This window comes from Rhinopithecus bieti, unplaced genomic scaffold (assembly GCF_001698545.2).
Source record: "Rhinopithecus bieti isolate Rb0 unplaced genomic scaffold, ASM169854v2 scaffold_26302, whole genome shotgun sequence".
NCBI lineage: Eukaryota > Metazoa > Chordata > Mammalia > Primates > Cercopithecidae > Rhinopithecus > Rhinopithecus bieti.
In genome coordinates this window covers 1170814-1198376 of record NW_016812027.1, presented here as the reverse complement: position 1 = coordinate 1198376, position 27563 = coordinate 1170814, and the positions used below count along the sequence as shown (strand labels likewise).

The 27563-nt window shown below is 40.3% G+C and overlaps 1 protein-coding gene across 3 annotated transcripts in view; it reads left to right on the top strand.

The window, feature by feature from the left end:
- The window catches only part of PDE8B (phosphodiesterase 8B), a 210938-nt gene that overhangs the window by 98586 nt on the left and 84789 nt on the right, over nucleotides 1–27563 (top strand). For all 3 annotated transcript variants that reach the window (XM_017895530.1, XM_017895532.1, XM_017895529.1), the window contains exons 3-6: nucleotides 9539–9729; nucleotides 12996–13055; nucleotides 15708–15765; nucleotides 21497–21585. In XM_017895530.1, the coding sequence (XP_017751019.1) occupies nucleotides 9539–9729; nucleotides 12996–13055; nucleotides 15708–15765; nucleotides 21497–21585 (398 nt within the window). The remainder of the gene's footprint in view (nucleotides 1–9538; nucleotides 9730–12995; nucleotides 13056–15707; nucleotides 15766–21496; nucleotides 21586–27563) is intronic.

Below are 27563 nucleotides of genomic sequence, written 5' to 3'. Positions count from 1 at the left end.
AAAAAAAAAAAAGGGAGCTAAAATCTGTTTCTATAATGTTTGTCTTTTAATAGGTGAGTTAAATCTGATTACATTGAGTGTGAATACTGATACAGTTGTTTTATTTTGTATTTTCTATTTATTAACCTTTTCCTTTTGTTTTCTTGTTTCTTGTTTCTGCTTATTAAGTTGGGTATGTTTTTGAAGCTACATTTTCTTTTCTCTAATATAGGTATACTGCTATTCTTTTAGTGGTTACCCTGAAATTATTATTGTTATTATTTTTGAGACAAAGTCTCGCTCTGTCACCCAGGCTGGAGTGCAGTGGCACAATCTCGGGTCACTGCAACCTCCGCCTCCCAGGTTCAAGCGATTCTTCTGCCTCAGCCTCCCAAGTAGCTGGGACTATAGGTGCATGCTACCACGCCCAGCTAACTTTTTGTATTTTTAGTAGAGACAGCATTTCATCATATTGGCCAGGCTGATCTTGAACTTCTGACCTCATGATTCGCCCACCTTGGCCTCCCAAAGTGCTGAGATTACAGGGGTGAGCCACTGTGCCCAGCCTGAAATTATTTTTAGTATGTGTGATTAGCAGTCACATTTTATAACAAAATCTCGCCATACTATCTTTCTGTCCTCTCAGACATGATACAGTCCTTTGCAGAATTTAAGTACCTCCTGACAGCCCCACCCTCCCACAACTGAAAAACACTTGTCTATAAATTTGAATTTATTATATGTGGCGTATTAAAACATACAAAAATATTTTTGATATGTGCTCATAACCTATGAAACATAATAACAAATTGAATACCATAAACTCATAAGCCCGCCACCCAATGCAAGACCTGGAACATTACAAGTGCTACTGTATACCCCATTGATTTCCCTCACATGAGTTTGGCTCCAAATAACAGCAGATGCAAGTGGTAAAGAGTCCCTCTTTGAGTGAGGGACACAATAATTAAGAGTTTCTTTTAAAAAAGATAATAAACTCAACTTAGAACCAAGGATGGCTTCACTATGGTCTCATTCAAACATAGAGTTTTGACTCAATGATTTATGCCGTAAGAATCTACTGAGTACCTCCTATGTTTGGGGCTCTATGCTAAGTGTTGCAGGGGAGAGGGAAAAGGCACCATGTTCCCTGACCACGGAGAGAGGTCTGGAAGGTCAGTTTTATTGTCCATAACACACTAACTTTCAGTGCATTGATATCTAGTGTTTTTTTGCTTCTGCTACTAACATTGCAATTGACTTAGAAAAATCAAGCTATGTCCTAGTGCTTTTATTTTACTTTTTTTCTCCTTTTTTTCCTTCACTGCAGTGCCAAAAATATTAATTAGCTACATCAGCCAGAGCCCTTAGGGTTTGGGAGGAAATGGCTTGATAAGAATATTTCAGGATATAGTTGCTTTTGAGGGTGCATTTCTGAGTTCATCAGGGGAAATTTACTCCCATGTCAGGAAATGTACTCCCATGGGGCTCCACACACCCCGCACAGAGCTGGTGGGAGCACAGTTAGGAGTGGAATGGATTGGAAGTGCAGAGTGGTGCTGCAGAGCACGTCTCTCCTGCGTGAGTTGATGTGACCCACAGTGAAAGTCATATTTTCCAATCTTGGCTAGAAAATAAAAAGCAGAGGAAGTGTTATGAGACAGGAGATCCAAATCAACATGAGACTGTCTGAAAAATCAAGTGGCCTTTTCTTCATCCATACCTGGAACACATTTACTTCCCCAGTGTGCAGAATTTGTGTGTTTCTGCTTAGAGAGTCCTGTCCCCATTCCCCCTCATGCTGGGCTTTCCAACTGGACTTGGAAATGGATCCCCACAGCTGTGACCTAAGCTTTTTCTTAGCAAGGTCACATCTCCTTTCAAAGCCTGGCCAAGATGGTGAAACCCCGTCTTTACTAAAAATACAAAAATTAATCAGATGTGGTGGCCGCACCTGTAATCCCAGCTACTTTGGAGGCTGAGGCAGAGAATTGCTTGAACCTGGGAGGTGGAGGTTGCAGTGAGCCAAGATAGCACCATTGCACTCCAGCCTGGGCAACAGAGTGAGACTCCAACCCTAAAAAAAAAAAAAAAAAAAAACACAACAACAACAAAAACCACCTTATTCTTCCATGTTGTAGGGCATGGGTTTTCTGGAACCATTATATTTTGGGGGATGTTATATATTGGAGATCACATGGCCTCATAGGGAGGTGACCTTCACACATTAAGTGAAATGACTGAGGGATGGAGATGTTCAGACTCAGTAACTTGCTGTGGCCAGCATTTCTCTTGCTTTCTGTCCTTACTACTGCTACCAGGTTGCGTCTTCTACCTCGTCCAGCCAGTTTCAAAGAACCACAGGGTTGTTAAGAATTTTCGTCTAATATTATAGGTAAAAATATTTATGGAGCTGAGAGACAGTAAGTTACTTAACATAGTGATTGCAAAGGCCCTGGGGTCAGGCCAGCCTCGGTTCACATCTTGCTGGCAGTGCAGCTGTGGACAGTTTTTTAACCATCTAAGCCTCAGTTTCCATGTCTATAAAATAGGAATAATTCCCACCTTCAAAGAGTTTCTGTAACTGGTTATTGAGTGAGACAGTATGTTTCTAGTACATTCAGTATAGTGGCTGGCCCTTAGAAAATTCTCATCAAACTATAGCTGTAATCAGCATCACTTTCCTAGGGACATTTAAGGAAAGTTCTCAGACCATTTTTTTAAACTCAATTAACCCCTCCCCTGATCACATTGGCCACTTGTTTAGTATTATGCAGAAACAGCTTGTGTGATCTATATATGTGGTCTGCTTTAGAAGCTCCTTGTTACCAGGTGTTTGCTTAAAGCCAAACTAAATATTCCAAAAACTGGATGTTTAATAGTAGACATTGACAATCCATTGAAGACACATAGATATACCCTCATTAAGAAATAATGCTAGTAATAACACCTATATTGCCTTATTCAAGATGAGGAAAAGTTAGTTTTTGTTTTCATCTTTTTTTTATAATTAGCTGTCACCAGATAAAGTAGTTTCATTCTAATTTAGCTGTCAAAGACAGATTATTGCTATCCTCAAAAAGATGTGTTTCAGCTTTCTTTGAGGTATTTGTAGTTAGTTTTGAAAAGCAGGTATCTCTTGCTTTGTATAGTTCTAATGTGCACAGATTTCATGGTTTACTTAAATAACACCAGACCCCAACAACATGTTTCAGATTGCGGTTACATCAGTGTTTTAACTGTGAATAAATGCATAAAGCATAAACTTTGCAGCTGGTTCTTCAGTCCGCAAATCACTATGTAAATAACAAATGTGCAGCATCATCAGTAACCTATCGCTTTTTTTAACCATAACTTTTTTTAGCCAAAGACTCTGGTTGGTTTCTGCCTATCTGTTATTCAGCCTAAGTACAGACAGCAAAGCATGTAGTTGTGTTGCCTCCTATCTCTTCGTGATAAACCCACATGACATTATGCAAAAATAGATCGTCGAAAGAGGGAATGAGCTAACAAAGATGAAAGTGCAATGAAGAGATGAAAAATGATAATGCTGTGAGTGAAATTTGAATCAAATGTAATTGGACTTAGAGGAGAAATAGTTGACTGTGGAATGCCGACACTGCTGTCTTTGAGAGATTCTAGACATGTAGCTGGTAGAAGTTAGTGAATGTAAGTTCATCAACATAAATGAGGACAGTGGTGTGACAAAAAGGATGAAGAAGTCATAGCGGTAGTGAGGCCAGCAAAAAACTTCACAGTAATTAAAGGAGCTCTGGGGATATTGCATGATACTGAAAGCACAGAGGATTAAATGTCAGCAGCTGATCCAAAGTTATGAGTATGATAATTTGCCAAGGCATGGAAAAGATGCTCACTTCATATCATAACTTATACAACTAGAAGAAGATGGCAAGCACTGTCCAAACTACTCTTGATAATTTTTTTAAATAAATAAAACATTTTAATTCTCAATGTTTCTAATATTTTAAATTGCAATATATTAAATAAATTTTAGCTTTATATTTTTTTCATTTCCCTAATATTTATAACCAAGAATAAGAAAATTTTCAGTATGTTGACACAAATCTTTAAAGGTCACAAAACAATCATAATTTTTACCATTATTTATTAAGATAGCTTTACATGGTCATTTTTTTCATTTTATTTTATAGAATATAAAATGCAGATTTCTTGCATGCATATATTGTGTACTGGCTTTCAGTGTACCCATCACCTGAAAAGTGAAAAATGTACACACTCTGTAAGTTTTCAACCCTCATGCATGGTCATTATTATAGTCTGATTCTACCATGCAAGTGAGGATTGCCGATAGCTATGTTCTGACTATGGACAGAACACACGTTGGCTGAGCTCTGCTCCAGTAAGAGGCTTCCTCATTGTTCCAGGCTTCAGCCCAGATCAGTTCTGCGTCTTCTCCTCTTCTGCTGTGTTTACAAGGGTACAGTGAGATTGATGTGACAAAACTACTTCCTTCTGCTTGTTCTCCTGTGCTTGGATTCTTGTCCATGCTTCGTTTGTCTGTGGTCACCACTTATTGGTGCGTTTATTATAATTATCTGCTTCCTTGACTGGAGCCCATAGGAGGAGACTGGCCTATGGCTATCTCTGTCATCTTTTTATTCCCAGTTCTTAACGTCTTGCATAACAAGTCATCAATAAATATTCTTTGAATGAATGTTGAGCATATTATTTTGAGGAAGCACAAAGTCAGTTTACTGTTACTCTTTACAGATCAAGTTCAGTTATAACACCATTAGTAATGATTTTTCAAAAATATGTTTTGCAGAATCATTTATATGAGTTAATCATTTAGTGACCTCAGTTAATAGTCAATAAATCTTAACAAATGGCCATGTCAAAGAAATGAGAAATACTGATACACAGAATATTAAAGCTGAAAAGGGATTACATAAGTTTTGTTTTGTTTTATTTTCGATTGTAAGTAATAACTGCCTTATACCAAAAAAGTACATAAGTAAATAAGAAATGTATTAGAAGGATAGTGCAATTTTTTTTTCGGACTCCAAGAAAGATTTGAAAAGGGTGGGTGGCTTGGGAAGGGTGTCCATGGGCCATCTCTGAGCCCTTTGACATCAGCAGTTTAACATTCTTCCATCAATATCTTTTTTTTTTTTTTTTTTTTTTTGAGATGGAGTTTCTCTCTTGTTTTGCCCAGGGCTGGGACTGCAATGGCACGGATCTCAGGCTCACTGCGAAACCTCTGCCTCCCAGATTCAAGCAATTCTGCTTCAGCCTCCTGAGTAGCTGGGATTACAGGGATGAACCACCACGCCTGGCTAATTTTGTATTTTCAGTAGAGACGAGGTTTCTCCATCTTGGTCAGGCTGGTCTGGAACTTCTGACCTCAGGTGATCCGCCCACCTCGGCCTCGGAAAGTGCTGGGATTACAGGCGTGATCCACCGCACCCAGCCAATATCTCTATTCTTAATGGGCCACAGGTCCCAGTTCCTAGCCTTGGTGTCTCTCTGTTCAAATTCTAAATTCCTGGAATCAGAATATCATTAGCCCAGCTATAGCCTGGAAGATGGGGACAAAGAGTCCAATTTGGGCTACTTGGATCTACTACTTTCCTGGAGAAGGTATTATTTTCAAGAGCTAGGCAGATATTTTTAAAAGGTGATTGCTATAGTGTTTTACTCTAAAGTATATATTCTTTATTCCCATAAATTTTCACTTTGATTAGAAATTGAATAATTGAAAAGCAGTCTTTCTAATTTTTTAATAAATAGGAAAATGTTTAAATATTAGCCAAAGAAATTCTCTCCTGAGTGCCTTACCATACCTAAATAATAAGATCCTTTGGCCTTACCATACCTGAATAATAAGATCTGTGTCATGATACAGATCTTATTATTCAGGTATGGTAAGGCCAACAGATCTAGGAACAATTGGTATTGGAAAAATAGTTACAGTTCCCAGAGCGGGAGGCACAGTGTGCCACCCAGGGCCATGCTGGGAAGCACCACAGTCAGTCAGGAGGCAGAGGGAGTGGGAGGAGATCGCATGCAAGAGCCTCCACTGTGGTTTCCATGGGAAGGCTTGGGTGAGGCAGGGTGAGCAGGGTTAGGCCAAGCTAGTCTGATTAATTTCAGAAAGGTCTGGGACATATTGGTGATTCTAGTTGTCTGGTACCTGGCCCTAGGGTGATTAGGGTTGGGGAATTGTGGCCTGGAGGGTAAGAACCAGAGGTGGTGGTGGTTGGGGAATGGGCTCTGGATTGGTTGATTTGCATATGAAGGGCATGCTCACAGGAGAATTGTGTGCTATCTCTAGGAATTAGCAACCCTGAGAAAGGCAGTCCTTCCAGGGTCAGCAAAGCGCCAGAAGTCAAAGCATCGGAAACACAGAAAATAAAAACATACAATTAATACCGCTGTCCACCTTCAATCAGTTTTATGAGTTTCCATGTGAAATCCAGTTTTGTAAGACCTTCAAATGGCCTAGAAGGCCTTATCATGGTCTAGCCCTCTGCCGTGAACTTGACCTGCTCCCACCCTTTTGTCCTCACACCCTCCCTTTAGTCACCCTGGCTCCCTTGCAGTCCTTAGAACACACCAGGGGCTTATAGAACTCTGCCTGGAATGCTTTTCCTTCCAGCGTAAACTGGGCTTGTCTTTCTATTCCCTTCAGGCATTTGCTCACACGTCACCTTCTCAGCAGGACCTATCCTAACTGCCTACTTCCTTCTGCTGCCAGCACCCACTGCTGACCCCCCTTACTCTGCTCTGCTGGGTTTCACATAGCACCTGTCATTTATTACCATTCTGTATAATGTACTTACTTAATGGTCTATTTATTGTGTGTGCCTCTACCACTATAATGCAAAGAGTCTTTATTTTGTTCATCAACATAACATAAGCAGTTAAAAGCAGTGTTTCTGAAAATTAGTGATAGTTGTTGTAATGCCCAACAAGAGAATTGTTATTCTTACTGTATTAGTCAAAGATTGAGGCATAATGGTGTCAAGGAAATATAAGTTGTTGAGATTCTTGTTTAAAAATCCATAATTCAGCCAGACAGGTGAGAGACAGGAAGTTTTTCACCTTTTTTGACTTCTAGGTTTGGCATATTGAGTTTCTCTTGTCAATATCACAGCTACACCAAGTAAAAGGTTATTGACTTTTTGCACCAACCAGTTTATTCTACCTGATTTTTCTCATTCAGGTTCCCCTGTTAATAGTTTGATAGGAAGGCTTTCGTTATGAAAATCCACGAGGTTGTGTCCTTCATTTTTCTTGGGAGAGGCACCTCCCATTTCTTCCTGGAAGGAACTCTGTGGCTGGAAATGTTAGGAGCTTCCTGGGCTGCAGAGGGACAGACCCTAGTCAGCCCAGGGTGCTTTTAAAAAATGGCATATATAATATATCCAGATATTTATTGATATTAAGGAATTATTGGGGAGGCTTAGGTATGAAATGATACTGTGGTTTTGTTCTTTTTAAAAAATCTTTATCTTTCACAGATGCATATGGATGAGATAAAATAGCTGGATTTGCCACAATCTGTTGTAAGAGCTAGGAAAATGGGTAGGGATAGAGATGAACCCACATTGGCTAGGAGTTGGTTACTGCTGAAGCCGGGTAAGGAGTACATGAGTTTCATTATATTATTGTTTCTGCTTTTCTATATACTTCCAATTTTCAATTAATAAAAGTATTTTTCAGCTGGGCACGGTGGTGCATGCCTGTAATCCCAGCACTTTGGGAGGTCGAGGTGGGCAGATCATGAGGTCAGGAGTTCGAGACCAGTCTGGCCAACATGGCGAAACCCCGTTCTACTAAAAAAAATACAAAAATTAGCCGGGTGTGGTGGTGGGCGCCTATAATCCCAGCTACTCGGGAGGCTGAGGCAGGAGAATCGCTTGACCCTGGAAGGCGGAGGTTGCAGTGAGCCGAGATTGTGCCATTGCGCTCTAGCCTTGGTGACAAGAGCAAGACTCTGTCTCAAAAAAAAGAAAAAAAAAGTAGTTTTCAAATGTAATGATTGGACAGTTTGGCTTGTTTCTGATTTTAAATGAAACATGTTTGATATTTCACCATGATGAATATATCGACTATTGACTCAAAAGCTCTTCGTGTTGAGAAAGTACCCTTCTATTTCTAATTGTTTAAACCAGACGTGGGTGCAGAAGAGTATTGAGTGCCTTAACAATATTTTGAGATTATTATAGGTTTTTCTTATTACATCTATTGCTGGGAGGTGGTCTTACATCTTATTCATAGTAAAGCCCTCTCGCATTTCTCAGAAGACCCCACAAGTAGTTGCTTTTTCATTTCTCAAATATTTACTGAACAGCTAGGAAGTGCCAGGCTAGTGCTGGGCATGGGGGGTACAAGCAGGGAACAAGCCATGCGGAGCCTTTACTCTCCTGAAGCTTACTTCTCTAGTGAGGGAGATGGACCATAAATACATAAATGAGCTCAGGTGATGGTAGGGCAGTCTGGGTCTTTCTAGCTGGCAGAGAATCTGTGTTCCTGGACCCAGGCGATGATGAGGGAGGAACTGTGTAAAGTATTGCTACCTTCTTTCCTGTGGGCAGAATTGCTTCTCAGTGAGGCAGTTCATCAATAGAAGCACATTTCCCTCAACTGAACTCCATCAGCTTTACATTTCATGATCATTCTTTCCAGATTTTGGCAAAGATTGGATGTTAAAATTCATTTTTGAGGTTGTTTTAAGTTCCCTTACTTCCTTATGTCTGTAGGTATTTTAGTGTTAAGTTCAAAGAGGTGGCCTCTAGAGACTTAAAGGCAAATACCACTTGCAACTGGAATCAAATATATGTATTGTAAATGTAAACCATAATCTAACCTGTGTTAACTATCTCATTAATAATTTTACTTCTTATTTAAAAACAAAGCTAATTAGGAAATTAGAAATACTTGTAATTGCAGTGAGTCACAATCACCACCAGAGTGAATGGGCACCTTCTCTGTGCTTATTCAGTTCTCAGAACTAACTTATGTGGCACTGTTCTTTCACTCTTACAGCCAAGAAACTACAGGCCAAACAGGTGAAATACCTTGTTCAAAGACCACTGTAACCAACTGGAGGAGCTGGGATTTGAACCCTGGTAGCTTCCCTCCAGAGGCCCCATTTTAAACCAGTATACCATAGGCCTGGTCTTTTGGTTGTTTTGGGGGGATTGTTTCTGCTTTTGTTTTAGACAGGGTCTCACTCTGTTGCCCAGGCTGGAGTGCAGTGGTGCAATGATGGTTCACTGCAGCCTCTACCTCTCAGGCTCAAGCGATCTTTTCATCTCAGCCTCCTGAGTAGTGCAGACCACAGGAATGTGCTACTGTGCCTGGCTAATTTTTTTGTATTTTTTATAGAGGCAGGGTTTTGCTATGTTGCCCTGACTGGTCTCAAACACCTGGGCTTAAGTAGTCCACTGCCTCAGCCTCTCAAAGAGCTGGGATTACAGGCATGAGCCACTGCACCTGGCCAATAGGCTTGTTTTTAATAGTCTCTATGGATGATGATTTACTTCAAGATGCTCTTTTTGTTGTGTTTCAGGTTTTGCTGATCTTTGCAAAGGAAGATAGTCAGAGCGATGGCTTCTGGTGGGCCTGTGACAGAGCTGGTTATAGATGCAATATTGCTCGGACTCCAGAGTCAGCCCTTGAATGCTTTCTTGATAAGCATCATGAAATTATTGTAATTGATCATAGACAAACTCAGAACTTCGATGCAGAAGCAGTGTGCAGGTACCTTCTCTAATTTAATATGCTTAGTAAATGTTCGCTTAACAGCTTAAAATGAATTTCATTTACGGATATCTTTAATTTATTTCAAATATTTTTAAAATATGTGTTGATGTTTTGAAGCAGTGTATACAAATGTCTATGGTGAAAGCTATAGCTCCTTCCTGTAGATTTCTCTCTCCTCTTCTACTTTTCCACATTTGAGTTGTACTAAATTTAGAGGTGTGAGCTGGGCTCCCCTGATAACTTCAGGGTATTCCCCCCACCCTGTGTATTGCTCATAAAAAAGATTAAAATTCACACAGTTCTCATTACACAGATACGGTTTGGATTTAAACTAGCTATTTTAATCTTCATTATTCTCTCCCAAAATGAACATCGGAAATGTGTGAAATATAAATTTTTTCCTGCCTGACACAGATGGGTAGATCCCACAGCAGGCTTCCCAGTCATGGAGTGAAGGCAGCCACTTTGCAGCAGCAGAAGATCTTCCATGGACCCAAACCCCCTGCTTGTTTATAGAAATGCTTGCACTCTGGGGAGGAAACACAGGCCTGTTCATAAATAAATGCTCAGTCATAAGAGTTAGCTCTGGATGAACTGATTCATTTAGCAGAAGTGGAACGCTTTGAAGCTAGATGGAAGAGGTCACTAATTAAATGCTAGACCAAGACAGAGTCCAATTGCATGGGGAGCTGGAATTTTCTTGAATGTTAGTAAGTGAAATAAAAGGTGGGAAAATGGCTTTTTAGAACCTTGGTACCCTGAGAAGAAATTAGTGGATTAAGAGAAGTTTCTTATCGCAGACATCATCTTGCTATTCTTTGATGATTTTCAGTTTCCCAAAGAAGAATTTTTCTTAAGCATCTATTTTAGAAATGTTTTAATGGCTTCAAATAATCTCATCTTTCTGCATAAAATGTTTTCTATTTAATAGTGTATATAAATATACATAGAGTATATCATAAAATATCTGGATGCTATTTTAGTATTAGGAAATATTTTGATGATTTTATAGTAGAATTGGGTCTTGTAAAACGAAGAATTTCTGATTTTTCTTGGCCTTCACTTACTTTTCTTAGGTAGTTTTGTAGTAGAAATATCACACTTCTTTGTTCCTACATACAATTACTTAAGATAAGCTTTATTTCTAAAGAAAAAATCAACAGGAAGAAATCTTTTAATTCAGGCAAAGGCACAGTTTAGCAGATAAACTTTACATTTTTCTTTGAATATAAAGAAATAGAGTTTTATTTCCTACCAAATGTATTTCTGTGTTAGCTGCTCAGAAAACCAATAGAAGTCTATGCAGTTTAGAAGTCAGATGTACGTATCTGGCAGTGTGTTTCCCGACCATTATTGGTCATGTTGAGGGTGGCCAGATTCCAAAGGCTTGACTCTCTGCACACATTCCCTAGGGGGATGGGTAGGTGACATGCTCCTGGCAGATGTGCATTCTTTGTTGTCATCTGTGGCGCTAGATCCCTCACCCTTGAGCTAGAACTGGACCTTAGCCTAACATGCGTCCTTGAGCCTCAGCCCCACCTTCCCCTTAGTCCTCTCATCCAGGAAGAGGTCTAGGTCTCTCTTACCATACCAGTTCCTTTGGAGAGACAAGAGAAAAGAGACAAGCAGCAGGAAGCAACGCAAAAGATGGAAGCCAGTCCCAAAAGAAACCAAGAGAGTGTGTGCTCCAGCCCATTTATGCTTATTACATGTTTTAGCCTCTTGCCTAAAACCCACACCTTAGGATATAGCCCAGCAGTGTGCCCATGACGCCTACTGGGGTGAGAAAGACTGAATGAAGGTGAGAAGTACTTAGTGTTTTTCCCTAGAGATCGGAACATGACTCTAAAACACTATGTATTTTTTCATTAGGTGCTAACTGGTCTTTCCACTGAGTATCCATCCAGTAGGCTCCTGAGTATAAAATAAGTGTAACTTCACCTTAGCAGGACCTGCTCTACAGGGTGGCTGAGTGGGAAGTAGCCTGTGCCGGCATTGGAGGGATATTGACTTATGCCTCCTGCCCCACTGTGAGTTAACAGCATTTTTTTCAAAAGATCTCTTTAAAATACCATTTATCCACAGAGGAAACTTCACTTCCTGGGAATATGGCAGCCGATCATTTCCTGTAGCCTTCCTCCCACATAGTGTGAGGGCTCAAGGAACAGGACATGAAGAAGGTGCATTTTTTGAGAAAGGTCAGAAAATGTTGGAGTTGAAGAGGATGAAGCAATACGAGCCGGCTGTCCCTTGGGGAGTGGTAGTTCAAACACATTAAAGTAGAGAGGAGCAGAAATGCCCACAGCCAGAGAGAAAAACAAATGCATGTTGTTTCACAAATTACTCAGGAGTAATTCTGTTCTTGGAGATGATGGTTCCCTTCCAAGATATCTCAGCATAAGCAGAGGCCAGACCAAGAGAATAGGTCAAAGCAAGCATGCTGATTCGCACCAAGATTCAAGTGTGTGGGCCTTTATTAAAAGTTTGTCCAATTTACAACCCCCTGACCAGAACAGTGCAGAATCTGAACTGTAGCATGGCACAGCAAGGAAGATTCATGGACCTCAAAATTCTATGTCCTGATTATTTTGGCCCTGTTTAACTCCTAGGGAATAAACTAACTATATCCAGGTGGTCCTAGTACAACAAACATTATACAGTGACAGGTACTATATTGCAACATTTCTCAGCTCCAGCTGATGATCAAGTTGTTTAAAGTATTTAAGCACAAACTACAGTAGGACTGAAAAATTGAGGTGGCTCTTTGTACCATCTTTAATTGGCTTTAACCGGCATTTGTACATCCTGCTGCCAGCGAGTGTTTTAATTTTTATCATAAGGTCAACTTTCTGAACTATCTGCTATTTTAAAAGAGAAAAGATTAAACCCAATTGGCTCCCCCAGGTACATACTGATAAGAAGAGGATTGTAGGACTGCCAATTTATTTTTATTTTGAAGAGTGGAGTTTCAATTTTAAAAAATGGAATTTAAGTGGAATTTGCCAATTTTTTTAAGTGGAAAATTGGCAGGTCTGACTTATTGGATAATTGCCTGGGAGTTAAGAGAAAAAAATTTTTTAACAAAATGAAGAGATTGTCCTAATCCACAAGGGCATCTTTCTTTGTTGTCTTCTGTGTGTTTTGAGACGTTTTCTTTAGAGAAAGATTTGATGTTGTGTCATTTTCAATGTGAAGAAGTTCCGCATTCATTTAACGTAACAAAGCCAGATCACATTGTTTGACTTGGAGGCTTCTCATTGCAGGTCGATCCGGGCCACAAATCCCTCTGAGCACACGGTGATCCTCGCAGTGGTTTCACGAGTGTAAGTGCACCTCCCATTCCCAGCTGGAAGGAGTACTGTTCATTCTGAAATATTTGTCAGATGTAATCTGGTTTTTGAGCTGTCTAAGCAATGGGCACGTCTTGGGTCCTAGAACACCAGCCTTAGATCTTGATCTTGCTTTGGGGGTTGTGTTTGTTTCACAAGTTCCTGGAAATATTTAGGTTTTTCTCTGTATCTTATGTAATTGCCTTTACTTTAGCACATAGTCATACACCTCAGGGAGAAAGTCTACTCATTATATGCCAGAAATGAATGGAAAATTTGAGGAGGAGGTGATCTGGAGAAAACATTGTTCCAGTTTATCTTTTTTTCTTTGAAGAAAAGAGATGGGGATATGCTTGTTTTCATTTAAGAAGAAACACATTTTTTTTTTTCATGTTCAAGCATGAGAATAAAGGGGCACTAAATCCACAAGACAAGGGTTATGAAGTTGATGCTGGGACCGTTACGTGGCTAGAGGCAGGACAGTAGAGTTTATCCAATGCTGGACGGCAGAGAAAAGGGATTGCGCTGTAGGTACAATGAAACTGTAGAATGAGTGACTGCTCTGCTGGGTTTATCGTCTGATGTGGCCAGCACTTAAAGTAAAAGAGCCAGCAGGAAGAAAAGTTGTCTGTACAAACTACAGTGGTGGGAATCTTGGCAGGTAACAAAATTTGTTGTAGTCTTTTTTTTGTTTTTGAGACGGAGTCTCACTCTGTCGCCCAGGCTGGAGTGCAGCGGGCGATCTTGGCTCACTGCAAGCTCCGCCTCCCGGGTTCACACCATTCTCCTGCCTCAGCCTCCCGAGTAGCTGGGACTACAGGTGCCCGTCACCACGCCCGGCTAATTTTTTGTGTTTTTAGTACATATGGGGTTTCACCCTGTTAGCCAGGATGGTCTCGATCTCCTGACCTCCTGATCTGCCGGCCTTGGCCTCCCAAAGTGCTGGGATTACAGGTGTGAGCCACCACGTCCAGCCTGTTGTAGTCTTTTAATGGCTGTATTTAGCTTCGGAGAGAGTAAGAACTTCATTAGGGCCCAGGACCTATTGGACTTGGCCTCATTATGACATTTGGCACAAATTCTGTGACAAAGGCCAGGAAAGTCTGGCCCAGGGGACTTGAAATGCCTCATTCCAAAGCCATGTGGATACAGCAGGAAATCATGGCTTCAAAGTCTTACCCTAACTGAAGACTCCTACTTACCTGCTACTCCTTGAGTGTCTTCCTAGGAGCTCTGTCTTCTCACTTTGTTTGATACCCACCACGGGATGTGGTCCAGAGAAAATAAAGACATTGTCCTCACTGGTTCGTTACACCTCTCCATCCTGGTGGGAGATTAAGATTCCACAGGGAATGAATGAGGGGAACTGAGACATAAGATGAACCTCCTTCAACCCTCCTTTTCACATTTATCTTCTGGACACTCTGAGATCTGAATGAGGTTATAGAGGCTTGGACATCAATACCAGAAATGTTCAAGGCCACACAGCATTTTTCCCAAGCCTGGCTTATTACATGGGTCCGAGAAGAAAACACTCTTGTTTTCCAACTCATAGGGCAAAAGGTTTGCTAGTCCTTGACAAAATAATGGTTGACTATGGCTTATTTGTTATGATTGTCACCGACTTTTCCTGGTTTTATTATAAAATATTTAATATAGAGAGAGTGGTAATAAAATGAATGTGTGTGTCTATGTCACCAGCTTAAGAAATAAAACATTATTAATACCCTTGGAAGCGTTTTGTGGCCTTCTTAACAGTCAGAGAAGATAGAACTTGGAATTCTAGAAGAAAAACAAAGTGGATAAAATAGCTTTTCCCTTAGGGCAGGAATCCACTATGGGTGATGCCACAAGTCAGCACTGGGACTTCTGTTCCTGTTTGCTATCTGCGTTTCCACCCAATCCCTTTTATTCCATTTTTCTTCCCTGGTTCTTAGGGTATGTCCCCCATGTTACTTGCTGGCTGTCTCAGACCCTGTTTCTCTATTTTGGTGATAGGGAGCCCAGAGATGGCATGTCTTCATGACAAGGCAATCCACATCCCACCTTTTATTCAAACTGAAGTCCTGAGACTCAGCGGTAGGCTCACTATAGCAAACCCTTTTGTGAAATGAGTGGCAATTATCCATTTTTGTTTTCTCTCCTTCCCTTCTAACTGTGTGTTCCTGCTGATACTTCTCTCCCATTTGGCTTGGGGGTCCTGCAGCCTGGACTGCTGACTGTCTTCCTCATGTTGAGAGTTGGACCCAGCTCGGTTTTGGTGTGGGAGTCATACTTCCAGATAGTTTGGTGACAATGGTCTCAGAATGAACAGTGCACCTAACATGTCCCTTTATGGGACTGCTCCCATACATGTGACTCAACCCCAAAGGGCAGCTGAATTGGAAAGGGCCACTCATGTATACTGAGGGTGATACCTCCAGGTACGCTGCTGGAGCTTTCTCTACTGTTTTTGTTCTTTTTGCATCTGGAAGGTAGATGTGGGGTCTGTATCCTTGAAGGCAGGTGTGCCCCGTGGGCACGTGCTCGTCAGGAAGCCACTCTTGGAGCTAATGCTGTGTGGCCTCATTGCTCTCTCTCCATGTTTCAGTGTGAGGAATCCTGGTTTGTATCTGCTGAGTGACCACATTTTCTGCTTTGCTGCAGATCGGATGACCATGAAGAGGCGTCAGTCCTTCCTCTTCTCCATGCAGGCTTCAACAGGGTATGTACAAGATGTCCAGCATCTCTCTCAGGTGCGGGTACCTTGACCCCTGACTCTCCCATAACAGAAAAGCAAAGCGGCCACGGAGAACTGTTAAGGAAGTGAAGCCCCAGGACTGTTGGGGAAAGGAAGAGACTGTGTTCTCATGGGAGAGTAACGAGCAACTGCCAGTCAAGCTCTTTGCCTTTTTTGCTCTCTGGGTTTTCTCCATATATCTTAGCAATAGATATACAATGACATAAAAACCCATCTTATTATATCAGATTAAAATTCTGTCGTCCCAAAGTAATCTTATTCAAATCAGTACAGTCAATTCTATTCAATGTGCGTGTGATTATATATAGATACATCCACCAAATTGGCACCCAAGACTCTGTTCATCAGAGCTGGCCAGAGTTTATATCCTAGGGACAGGCCCATGATGACTATAGCACCCTGTAAACTCCTGGTTGAAACCATTAACGTCAGCAAAGAAAAATTCTTTGAGTGACAAACTACACAAATAACACTGAGATTCCACTTGAAGATTAAGAATTTCTCCAAGGAAACTCACTAACAAACTAAATAACCAAGCTCACCCAGCATCTCAGGGTAGAAATTAGATTGGAGGCAAGGCTGTGTGCATGCAAATGGAAAGGAACTGATGGAATGGACTTAGAAGAAAGGGAAGAAAGGGAGGAGGAAAAAGATCATCAAAACATGAATGTTTAAAAGAACTATATTCCCTAATATTAAAAGAAAACAAGTCCTTATAGAGAAATTGTGGAAGACCTTACTTCATATTTTAATTTTTTAAAATAACAAATATATATTACTCCTATGCAAAGAATAAAATATTTCCCTTAGGAGAATAATAGGATAGAAGACCATGGTTTACTTATACAGCTTTTGCTGATCATCTAAACACAAGTAATCCTATAGCATCCTGTGACCTCCTGGCTTAAACTATAAACATCATGAATAACACTGATATTCAACTTGAAGATTGAGATTGATTACTCCAAAGAGACTTACCAACAAACTAAGTAATTAGGCATACCCAATATCTCAAGATCTTTTGGTAAGAGTAATCTGAATTCCGGCCGGGCACAGTGGCTCACGCCTGTAATTCCAGCACTTTGGGAAACCAAGGCAGGCAGATCACCTGAGGTCGGGAGTTCGAGACCAGCCTTACTAACATGGAGAAACCCCATCTCCACTAAAAATACAAAATTAGCCTGGCGTGGTGGCGCATGCCGATAATCCCAACTACTCGAGAGGCTGAGGCAGGAGAATTGCTTGAACCCGGGAGGTGGAGGTTGCGGTGAGCCGAGATGGCGCCATTGTACTCCAGCCTGGGCAACAAGAGCGAAACTCCATCTCAAAAAAAAAAAAACAAAAAAAGAGTAATCTGAATCCCAAGTAGGTGGAGTGATATATTCTTTAAAAAATAGGGTACTGCATGTGCCTTGTGAATTATGAAAATCCTCTGTGTGCTTTAAGTAATGGTACTTTGCTACTCGGGGCTTAAAAATATATATATTCCTCTTAGTTGTAGACCACAGAGAAGCAAAAACTACCTTTGTGACGCAGTTGTTTTGTGCTTTGGTATGCTTCAGTGTGGAAGTAGCAGTGCTGTAGAGAAGATTCAAGGTAGTCTAGTGGCTCACGATGTGTGATCGAAATGAATGTTTCCAGCTAGCAATATTTTTCACGCTCCTAACACTTTTCCTCTTGTCTGTTATCTCTTCTCGCAAAGGTTGGCGTTTGGTTCTGAAAGCTATTCTTAGGTGCTATATCTTAATGAGAATGCATGAGACAATGCTTCTGAGTTTTGGAATGAAAAGTTGCAAAAGAAAACTCAGCAAAGAAGCCATGTGGTTGAGACAGATTTTCTTTACTCATTTTCTAAGAAATAGCTCTAAAATTATTCACAGACTTCATAGAACTTCTGTGTAATATTGACCCCCCGACTTTACCCCATTCCAATGTTGTCCTTTTCAAGTTTGAGTTGGGACCTCATGGAGTGTGAGGACGTAGATTTTACTCATTACCTGGGGGATGATTGGAGAATGGCGATGACACACGGTGAGTTTTATCGATTAGGGACCCATGTACATGCTGTTGAGTGTCCTTTCGGAATTCTACCTTTAGTTCAGTGATGCTACCTCAAACTGGTTTAGAATTGCTGCCATTTGAAGCGATGGCGTCTTGTCTGGAAGGCTGAGGTTGCACATCTGCTCACAGTTAGGAGAAATAACTGGCACTCTTTGGGTGCAAATGCTATTGAGAACATTTAACCAAAGTTCCATTGTTTCCTTCTTACACATTTTATAACCTGTCCATGGTGCTCTGGAAGGCTTCACTTCCCACTATCCAGACATGTTACTGTGTTTTGCAGTCAGCCTCAGTGAATAAGCCTTTGGCGAAGGGGCATTAACAACAGTAGCTGTCAGAGACCACCTGGTGTTCTTCAGTGCTGACCCTGATAGAAGCCACTTGCTGGTTAGGTCAGGGTGCCCCCAGTAGCTCGGGCTCATTCCAGGAGAAGCACGCTGCACCTCCAACAGCTCTCCTGGCGTTACTGTGGCACACCATCGGCTGAGACTGATCTTCAAGTGGTGGTTCTCCTTTTTTGGGCAAAATCCTGTCTTTTGCAACTCTCTTCCCAAGCACCTTTTCAAATATGCCAATTATCCTTGCCTTCCGTGAGGCTGTTTCCCATCGCCAAGCTGTTTTGATTGTATTAGATCATCTGCTTTAACTCACCCCTGGGTTGCTAGCTAATTGGCTGGTGTTTCAGTCTGCGGTCCCTGAGTGGGGATCTAGCCCACAACAACTCCCCTTGAAGGCTCTGGAGCTGTGTGTAAGCAGTCAACTATATAGATGCTCAGTCCACGCTGAGCCTTTTAGAAACCAGCATCTTAGCAAAGGACGGTTGCAGCTGTTTTTATATCAACTTTATGTGCCTCTTTTCTATTTGCAAAATGTTTGTTCAGTTTAACAAGTGTTTATGGAGTTCTGCCTCTGTGCAATGTGCTAGGCATGCCGGGGGCACAACTGTAGGGACACAGTTCTCTGTGGAGAGGCCATCTGTGGAGTAGGAAGTGGGGAGCTGCGATTTATTGTCAGGCCCAGTTCCCAGTGATTTACTTAATCCTCCTGTACATATGAGGGATTTGATATTTTCTCCATTTTTGCAGAGGAGGAAACAGGCTCAAAACAACTAAACTTGCCAGAGCTCACACTCATGACAAAGTCCAGAAGCAAATGCATGTTGTTTAACTCCAAACTCTATATTGGGTCCACTGAAGTTAGGTTTCCCAAGCTAGTGCTCCACAGAACACTACTGTACCAAAAGCTATTAATAGATGGTCCGTGATGAAAGACTTCTATGGTCAAATAAGTTTAGGGAATCCGTGAAAACTCAGTTGCCCCTCCTCCCACACCTGAGGATTCACAGAGCACTTTTGCAACATTGCACATTAGCATTTTAAATGCTCTGAGACGTCCTGTAGTAAACAAACCTGCTAACTTTGTGTATCCCAACATTTTCTTTCCATTTTTTGCTAAAACTAATCCGTGTTTGTTATAGAGAATACAGATAAGCTAAAAATTAAAATTGTTTATGCCACCAGCCTTTCAGATTTATTTCTAGGCAGAAATAGAAATGACTGTGTATTATTTACAAAACAGTGTCATGATATACATACATATCTTTCTATGTTATCCCAGCATTTTCAAACGTGTGTTATCATGTTTTTTTCATGTTTTACAAAACATCAGCTAACAACCCCTGAGTTCTGTTATAGGCTGATATATAGCTTTTATCCATCTAAAAGCTCAAATGGAATCTAACCATGTTTAACTTTGCTCTGTAAATCAAAGAGAAAGTGTTTCTCTTCTGTGTATGTTTATGGCTTCCTCTCTTTCCTTAGCCCTTCCCAGTTTCCACGTAAGAATAGTGGAGGACCAGAGGCCCAGGGAAAGCCAGAGAGAAGCCAACCACTCCAGATATGTGGAGCCATCCACTTCAGTGTGTATGTGGGTTGTGTGTGTGAGAGAGAGAGCGGGGGTGGGGGGAGAGGGAGAGAGAGATGAGAGAGAGAAAGGAAGGAGTGAGGAGAGGGATTGATTTTTTTCTCTGGCCAACTTGGGTGAAGGAAATCTAAGAAACACATCTTTCAGCAGGATCTAGTATTCTCCTTCTCCACCTATATAGCTACCTGAGAAGCAAAAGAATGTGACTGATAGTTTGGAATACTTTGGACTTCTGCTTATCTTTCTACTTAGTAGTTTGCCAGCCATATGCTTAGAAAGGCTTGCATGATGTGTTTTTTTTTAATCAATAAAAATGCAAAACATTTCCCCTTTCCTAAGTTGAATTGTCCTTAAATCTCTTCCCTTACTATTTTTTACTTGCTTTTTTTTTCTGATTTCATTATTTCTCATTAAGTATTGATGTGATCATGTCAGAGAAGTGCTCAGTTTCCTATATACCCTACACTGAATCATGTAGCATATATGAGAAATGTAAACCAAATTACTTTGGGATTAAGTGAAAAAGGGCCTACTCTTTCAACGTGGGATTTGAGCAGCTCATGCCTAGCATAAATGGGTGCTTCGTGGTTCTTTGATGAAGGACAATGTATGCTGCATTTTCTTCTGCATTATTATTTGCTTATCTATCTGTTCATTCATTCACTACGTTTGTTTATAAATACATGAAAGCTTTTTTTTCAATTGAGATGAAACTAAAATTAGCCATTTTAAAGTGAACAATTCAGTGGCATTTAGCACATACACAATGTTGTACAATCGCCACCTCTGTCTAGAGACCCTGTTGCAAAACAAACAAAAAAAGCCATTTTCATCATCCCCAAATGTGTTCCCATTAAGCAGTCACTCCTATTCCTCCTCCCCACAGCCCTGGCAACCACCAATCTGCATTTTGACTCAATCAATTGACCTATTCTCTATATTTCATATACATAGAATCATAACATATATGAATTTTTTTGTCTGGATTCTTTCACTTAATACTTTTTTCAGGTTCATACATGTTGTCACATGTATCAGTATTTTATTCCTATTTTATGGTCAAGTAATAATCCATTGTATGTATACATCACAATTTGTTTATCTGTTCAAATGTTGAACATTTGGGCTGTTTCTGCCTTTTGGCTATGGTGAATAATGCTGCTCTGAACACACATGTACAAGTATTTATTTGAGTACTTGTTTTCAGTTCTTTTGAGTATATACCTAGAAGTGGAATTGCTGGATCATATGAGAATTCTGTGTTTAACTTTTCCCCCGTATTAGGCACTCAGAAAATTAGGAAGGAAGTAAAGAGTAGGCTCTCCCTTCCAAAGAGATCATTGATAATGTGCTGCACACTGAACATGCTGAGTGTTGGGTTTTAGATGATTTTATTAGTGCAATATGAAGCAAAATGTTTCAGTAATTTACATGGCTGGGCAGCCATTCAGTGCCCTAGAGTGTTCATAATGTAGTTTATTCTACCTTTGTTATGAAGGAAGTGAAGTGTACAGTATTACTTGGTCTGTTGTTTCTCATACATTTAAACAAGCACTTTGAACACCTTGACAACTGTTTCATCTCATCTTACTTACTAATTGTCTTATATAACGGAGTTACCTGGGGGTAGGAACAACTGTTAAGTTTCTCTGTTTGGCTCTCAAAGAAGTAACTATATATGTCTTATGTATTGTCTTTGCTTTCTTTTCAGAGATTTATGGAGAATAGCAGCATAATTGCTTGCTATAATGAACTGATTCAAATAGAACATGGGGAAGTTCGCTCCCAGTTCAAATTACGGTATGTAGCAAAGTGAGACAGTAACATAAGGTTAGCAATTCTTTAGAAAATCTTATCTATCAACAGGCTGATGTTCATGGGTTCATAGCTGAATCCCAGGGATTTTGAAGCTTTTAAACAGGCAATGAATGGCAGCTGGCCAACAGCAGTATCTAAGCCAGAAGGCCTGTTATATAAAGAAATAAATTGGAAGCATTTCTTCTTTTGACAGTATTTTCCACTATTTACAGAATTTTAAAATTGTAACCTGGGAAAATGTTTAATTTTTGCACAATTAGATCGAGATTGGGAATAGCCTTGAGGATTATTTTCTACATCCTACTTTCAATATTTATAAATTTTTACTTGGATTGTTACGCATAGGGGTAAACTAATGGTGATATTTATCATGCTAACCCTAATAATTGCTAAGTAACCACAATAGCAATTTTATTAAGTCTGTTTGTGGCCTCAATATGCATGAAGTAGCTTTAAGAAACCAGTTTTAAGTCTCTTTACAAGCATGTAGTGTTTTAAGATCTGGCTTGTCACTGGTGCTCAATTCCAGGGATGGGATTCTCTGGGTGTCTGGCTGCTGGCCAGAATGCTGGGCTGGGGGATGTTCTGCTCCTGGACCCTCTTAGGAATATCAGGGTCCTAGCTCCTGCCTGGTTTTGCTCAGGCTCCACTCTGGCAGGCTTTTTGGACCCTGATGTTTTCCTCCCTTCTCAGTCAGGGACCAGGGAAAAGAGGAGGCTCTTCTCCACCCATGGGCCACTGTGGGGCCCAGTCCCCAGGAAATTCAGGCTGTGGGATGCCAGAAAAGTCTGTAGCATGGCCTCTCTCTCTGGCTGACTGAGAAGTCATGGATAGTTTGAGGCTCAACACAAAATAAGTAGGAGAGCATCCTATTATAGTGATTATATGCCTTATCTTGATTACTTATTGTCATTCAAAGATGACAAAACCCTTTTCAAACTTAATTATCCTCTGTCCCAGGGAGGCAAAATGAGTTGACATAAACCTAGAGAAGCAGGTTCCCCTGGGGTGCACCCTGATCAGGGAAGTCACTTTTTGGTGGGTAGAGTGGTCTAAGAAATAAAGTGTGGGATAAACGGTCACTTCCTTAGATAGAAAAGTATTAAAAAAAGAATCTCAAACCAGTGGGAAATCAGATATTTTGGGAATTCAGGTATTTTTTAACAGCCCTTGATAAGAAATATTGACAAAGACTTTTTGAAAGTATAAGTAAGCTAGATCCCTTGGTTTATTTTTATGTGTATGTTAGCTTCAGAGAACTTCATAGAATTTTCTAGAAACCCACGTTGCCTTTACTTCCATATTTATGCCTTTTAATAATGTAGATTAATTGTTTTATTTCTGGGGTCTCTACTGTTTTTCATTGAAGGTTAAAAGACTCGGCACTTTTATTTTAGATGTTTACACAATAAATATAATTAGAAAGAGGGGGGTTTTATTGTGGTTTAATTCTTCAGCTGTGTATTACCCACAATAAAAAATGAACAGCTCAACACCTCATTGCTTTGATAGGCAATTCCATTATTTGATTTTAAATAAGTTTCTGTTTTTTTAGGCAACATTACATGTGATGGCATATGTGAGTTGCCAGGAGATGCCCTAATACAGATTCTGCAGTGCACATGGGGGCACTGGAGGGCTGTCCCAGGAATGTTAGGGGCACCTTGTCCACGATGAACAGGGCAAAAGCAGGCCTGGAAATTTGAAATAAATATCCCCAGCCAACAAGAGCATAGAGAAAAGCCTTCAGGTTATTGTACTGATGAAATCTGTTTAGAGCCAGGGCACCAAAGACTTTTTAAGATCTTATCAGATTCAGAACTTTGTAAATTTCTAAGTACCTACCATTATGTAAGTACTATACTTCTGACCCCTCACTTACTAGAACTGGTTGGGGGCATTGGACCCATTGTTGAGGTCATAATGAAAAGGCTCAAGTTCTTAATACAAATCAGTGTGAAACTGGTGAATGGACCTGACCCAGGAAGATAGTGGCCCCAGGAAAGAAGGTTTACCTGGCACATGGATTGTCTTGCCTTCTGCACAAGCTTCAGCTGTTGCTTTTTGGTGGGTTCTGCCTCAACCTTATTCAAGTTATCACCCTTTTGGGTGTGTGTGTGAACATGTGCATGATTTTATGTGCATATTCCCAGGTATACTATATCTAGCCCCAGCAGATGGAGGCAGTGACCCATGCCATGGCCCCTCCCCAGCTCCTTAGGGCACTTAGGGACGTCTAGCACATATACCTGCACCCCAAGGCAGGCAAGCAACTCTATCATTTGTTGCAGACTGGGAAAATGAGGCTCTTTATTATACAATGCTAGAATAATTATAGTCTAATTATATAATACTTTCCCCTACAATTCCGCCCCCAGCTGCAGCTAAATATGTAGCATTACTGTCATTCTGCAAGGACAGTCTGTACTGCAGGATGATGACGAATGTTGAAGGTAGACACCTCTGTCCGGGTCCTGTGTCTAGTGAACATATTTACTTAACCAAGAAAAAAAAAGGATCACCTGGTGTGATCAAACAGAAGATATAGTCTAATTTTAAGATTCTATTATATAAAACAACTTTTAAAGATATAAGAACTAAATCACATATCTGTATGCCTTTGATTAATTACTCTGTTGAATAGAATAATTTATGAAATGGAGAGTGTCTAGGATAATCTAAATTAAATGATGACTATCTCTTCTGATGTTCTTACACCTCTTTATCATGAAAAGATCGATTTTATCTAAAATACAGATAATTATTTAGATACTTAGCAGGAGTTTGGGCTGATCGATACATACTAATGCAGTACCAGCTATTGTTTGATTCATTAGTCAGTCTAGAAGTTACATCCAAGTCATGTTTATTTCACTCCAAATCTTAAGACAGTAGCAATCCTCAGTTTTAGAAAGAATCAAAATTTTTGATGGACAAAGCTCTGTATTCTGTGGAACACCACATCTCTCAGTATTAACAGACATTTATAGAGCACTCTATTCTCATACGGGCTCTGCGTGATAGCTATTGTGTTACAGGGGTGGAAACTGAGCTGAGAAGGCTTAAAATGACCAGTTGCTATTGCTTTATTGCCCAGTAATGAGTGCTAACAAGTAGCTAAGTCATGATCCTCTTACCTCTTCCACTCCCTGCTCCCAACTCATCCCAGACTCCTACTGGGATGTGGACTTGTGTTCAGAATCTTTTCCCTACAAGCCACCACCTTGCCCAGTCCTACCCTTGTTCCAGGCAGCCTCAGAGTGTGTGTGTGTGTGTGTGTGTGTGTGTGTGTGTGTGTGTGTGTGTGTTGGTGGAGTCTAGATAGAGCACTTTTGGAAGAGACACAGGAGATAATGTAACCCAACACCTGGACTGACAGAGGAAAACACTGAGAACCTTCACAGCTACTCAGCATATTGGTGACTGTGATGGAGTAGAATCCAGGCATCCTGCTTTTTCAGTCTGGTGCACTTTCCACTCAGCATAGCACTACGTTATTTATAGACTTTATACCTGGACCTCTGTAATATTTACCTTTTCTCTCTGGACCTTCGAGGGCTCTTTAGAAGGTGCGGGGAAAATGGTGACGTTACCTATACTTCATGGGTTTCGACACCTAGGTTACTTTTCCCTTGTGTTTCCTTTTTCTAGTTTTCCAACTTTTTAATCTGAAGAATAAAACATAAGGATACCTGAGACAAAAGAATTGTATGGTTCCCATGAACAGATATTAATAAAGCTAAGGTTCTTCTGCCAGAAGAGTATGAATAATTAATACAAGCAATTAAGTTCTAAAACTCTAGAAACATGACTCAAATTGATCATCTCATTTTGCTGCAGGTTTATTTAAATAGAACCATCAACCAAAGAGGTTGAGAGCCTGAATAAACATTGCAGTCTGGTCGTGTTTGTCGTGGGGGGCAGGGGTGGGAAATAGTGTGTTCTTTCTACCAATATCCTTTCATTTCAACTGTTGATAAGCATTTACTTTATCTTATGGGGCTTTATACTTATTGAAAATTTCATGCTTTGTGGATAATCATAAAATGAACGTTTAAGAAATTTTGGAGATTGGATCTAAGATCATGTATAAAGGCAACCTCTTGAATTGATGAAAATGATAATAGTCTGAAGTACCTGTTTATATATTTAGTTGAAACCTGTTTACATAGTTAGAGAAAATACTTCAGCAAGAGAGGAATTTGTCATTTGATAAAATGTGTTAATTAAAGCTTAATTATCCAGCTCTCAAAGTTAACAAATTAGTCCACATAGAGTGTGTTTCTCCACAAGTGACTTCTGAAAGACAGCTATTGCCCAGGAAATCCCTACGGTGCTTTGTCAAGTTTTGGACCAGGTGCCTGGAAAACACTGTTGATAAGACTAGCTCTTGCTTGTCTCTTATGAGGCAGTGCAGTGACAAATTTGGTAGCAGTTTTAAAGCCCCCTTTAATTCTTTTTTCTTATTTTAAATTATCGTGTTTACAAGTGGTGGTACTAAGACAGTATACAGTTCAAATTGGGTAGACTGGAGCAATTTAACTAAGAAAATATACTACTGCACCTGTAAGCCTTTCAGTTGAGTTAGGTTGATATTCTCCTCTGCTCTGCTAACCCGTATCATGATTACTTGTTTTACTTACCTTCTCACACTGATATCTTCATTTCTGCAACTATAAGATTGGCGTCCTGCAGTTGGCTAAAATACTGCACTCTGTACGCATGCCTCACTATTATTGAATACTGTTCTTGGTTTGACATTTCAGGTGTACTTACGAGAAAAGATAGGCTATGATTCTTTTTTTTAACCAAAGCCTTTTGAAAGCCTTAGAGATCAAAAAAGTATTGCTCTGTGATCTGAAACATAACAACAGGTATCATGTGTTGGATGCTCATATTGTCCCAAGCACTTCGAGAAATGCCTCACATAAACTATCTGTTTTGATCTTTACAAAAACCTGTGAAATACATATTATTATCCTCATTTTATGGATGAGGAAACTGAGGGCCATTGAAGACAAAAAGTTGCCTCAGGTCGCATAACTGGAAAAATACAGAGCCAGATTTCACCCGGTTCTTTCTGCCTTCTTCCTTCTAAACAGATCAAAATAGGATGACAAAGTTAGAATGCCTTTATGAGTGGAAAAAATAACATTTTCAGAGTTTTCTTTTAAAGAAAAAACATCAATCCAGTAAATCAACAGTTTTTTTTTCTTTTGCAATGTGTAAGAAAGCTTTTTGTTGGGATTCTTTAAACAGTCAGTATAAATAACAGAGCTCTAGCTACATGCTTGCTGTGTTGGACAGTAAATAGCTTACTGTATTTGGAGTTGCTCTAGATTAGGAAATTGGTTAAAACTGTAACAGAGAAAATGAGAGTCTGATTCCAAATATTGTTTATGCATTTAGTTTGAAAGATGACTTTTTTTTCCCTCAAAGCATATTGTTAACCCTCTTAGTCTGTTAGGATTGCAATAATGAAATATAGTCATACTTCATTTAATGATGGGGGTATGTTTTGAGAAATGTGTCGTTGGACAATTTTATCATTGTGCAAACATTGTAGAGTGTACTTACACAAACCTAGATGGTATAGCTTACTACACACCTAGGCTACATGGTCTAGCCTGTTGCTCCTAGGTTACAAACCTGTGGAGCATGTTACTGTACTGAATACTGTAGACAATTTTAACACAATGGTTAAAGCACTTTGGGAGGCCAAGACGGGCGGATCACGAGGTCAGGAGATCGAGACCATCCTGGCTAACATGGTGAAACCCCGTCTCTACTAAAAATACAAAAAAAAAACTAGCCGGGCAACCTGGCGGGCGCCTGTAGTCCCAGCTACTCGGGAGGCTGAGGCAGGAGAATGGCGTGAACCCGGGAGGCGGAGCTTGCAGTGAGCTGAGATCCGGCCACTGCACTCCAGCCTGGGCGACAGAGCGAGACTCCGTCTCAAA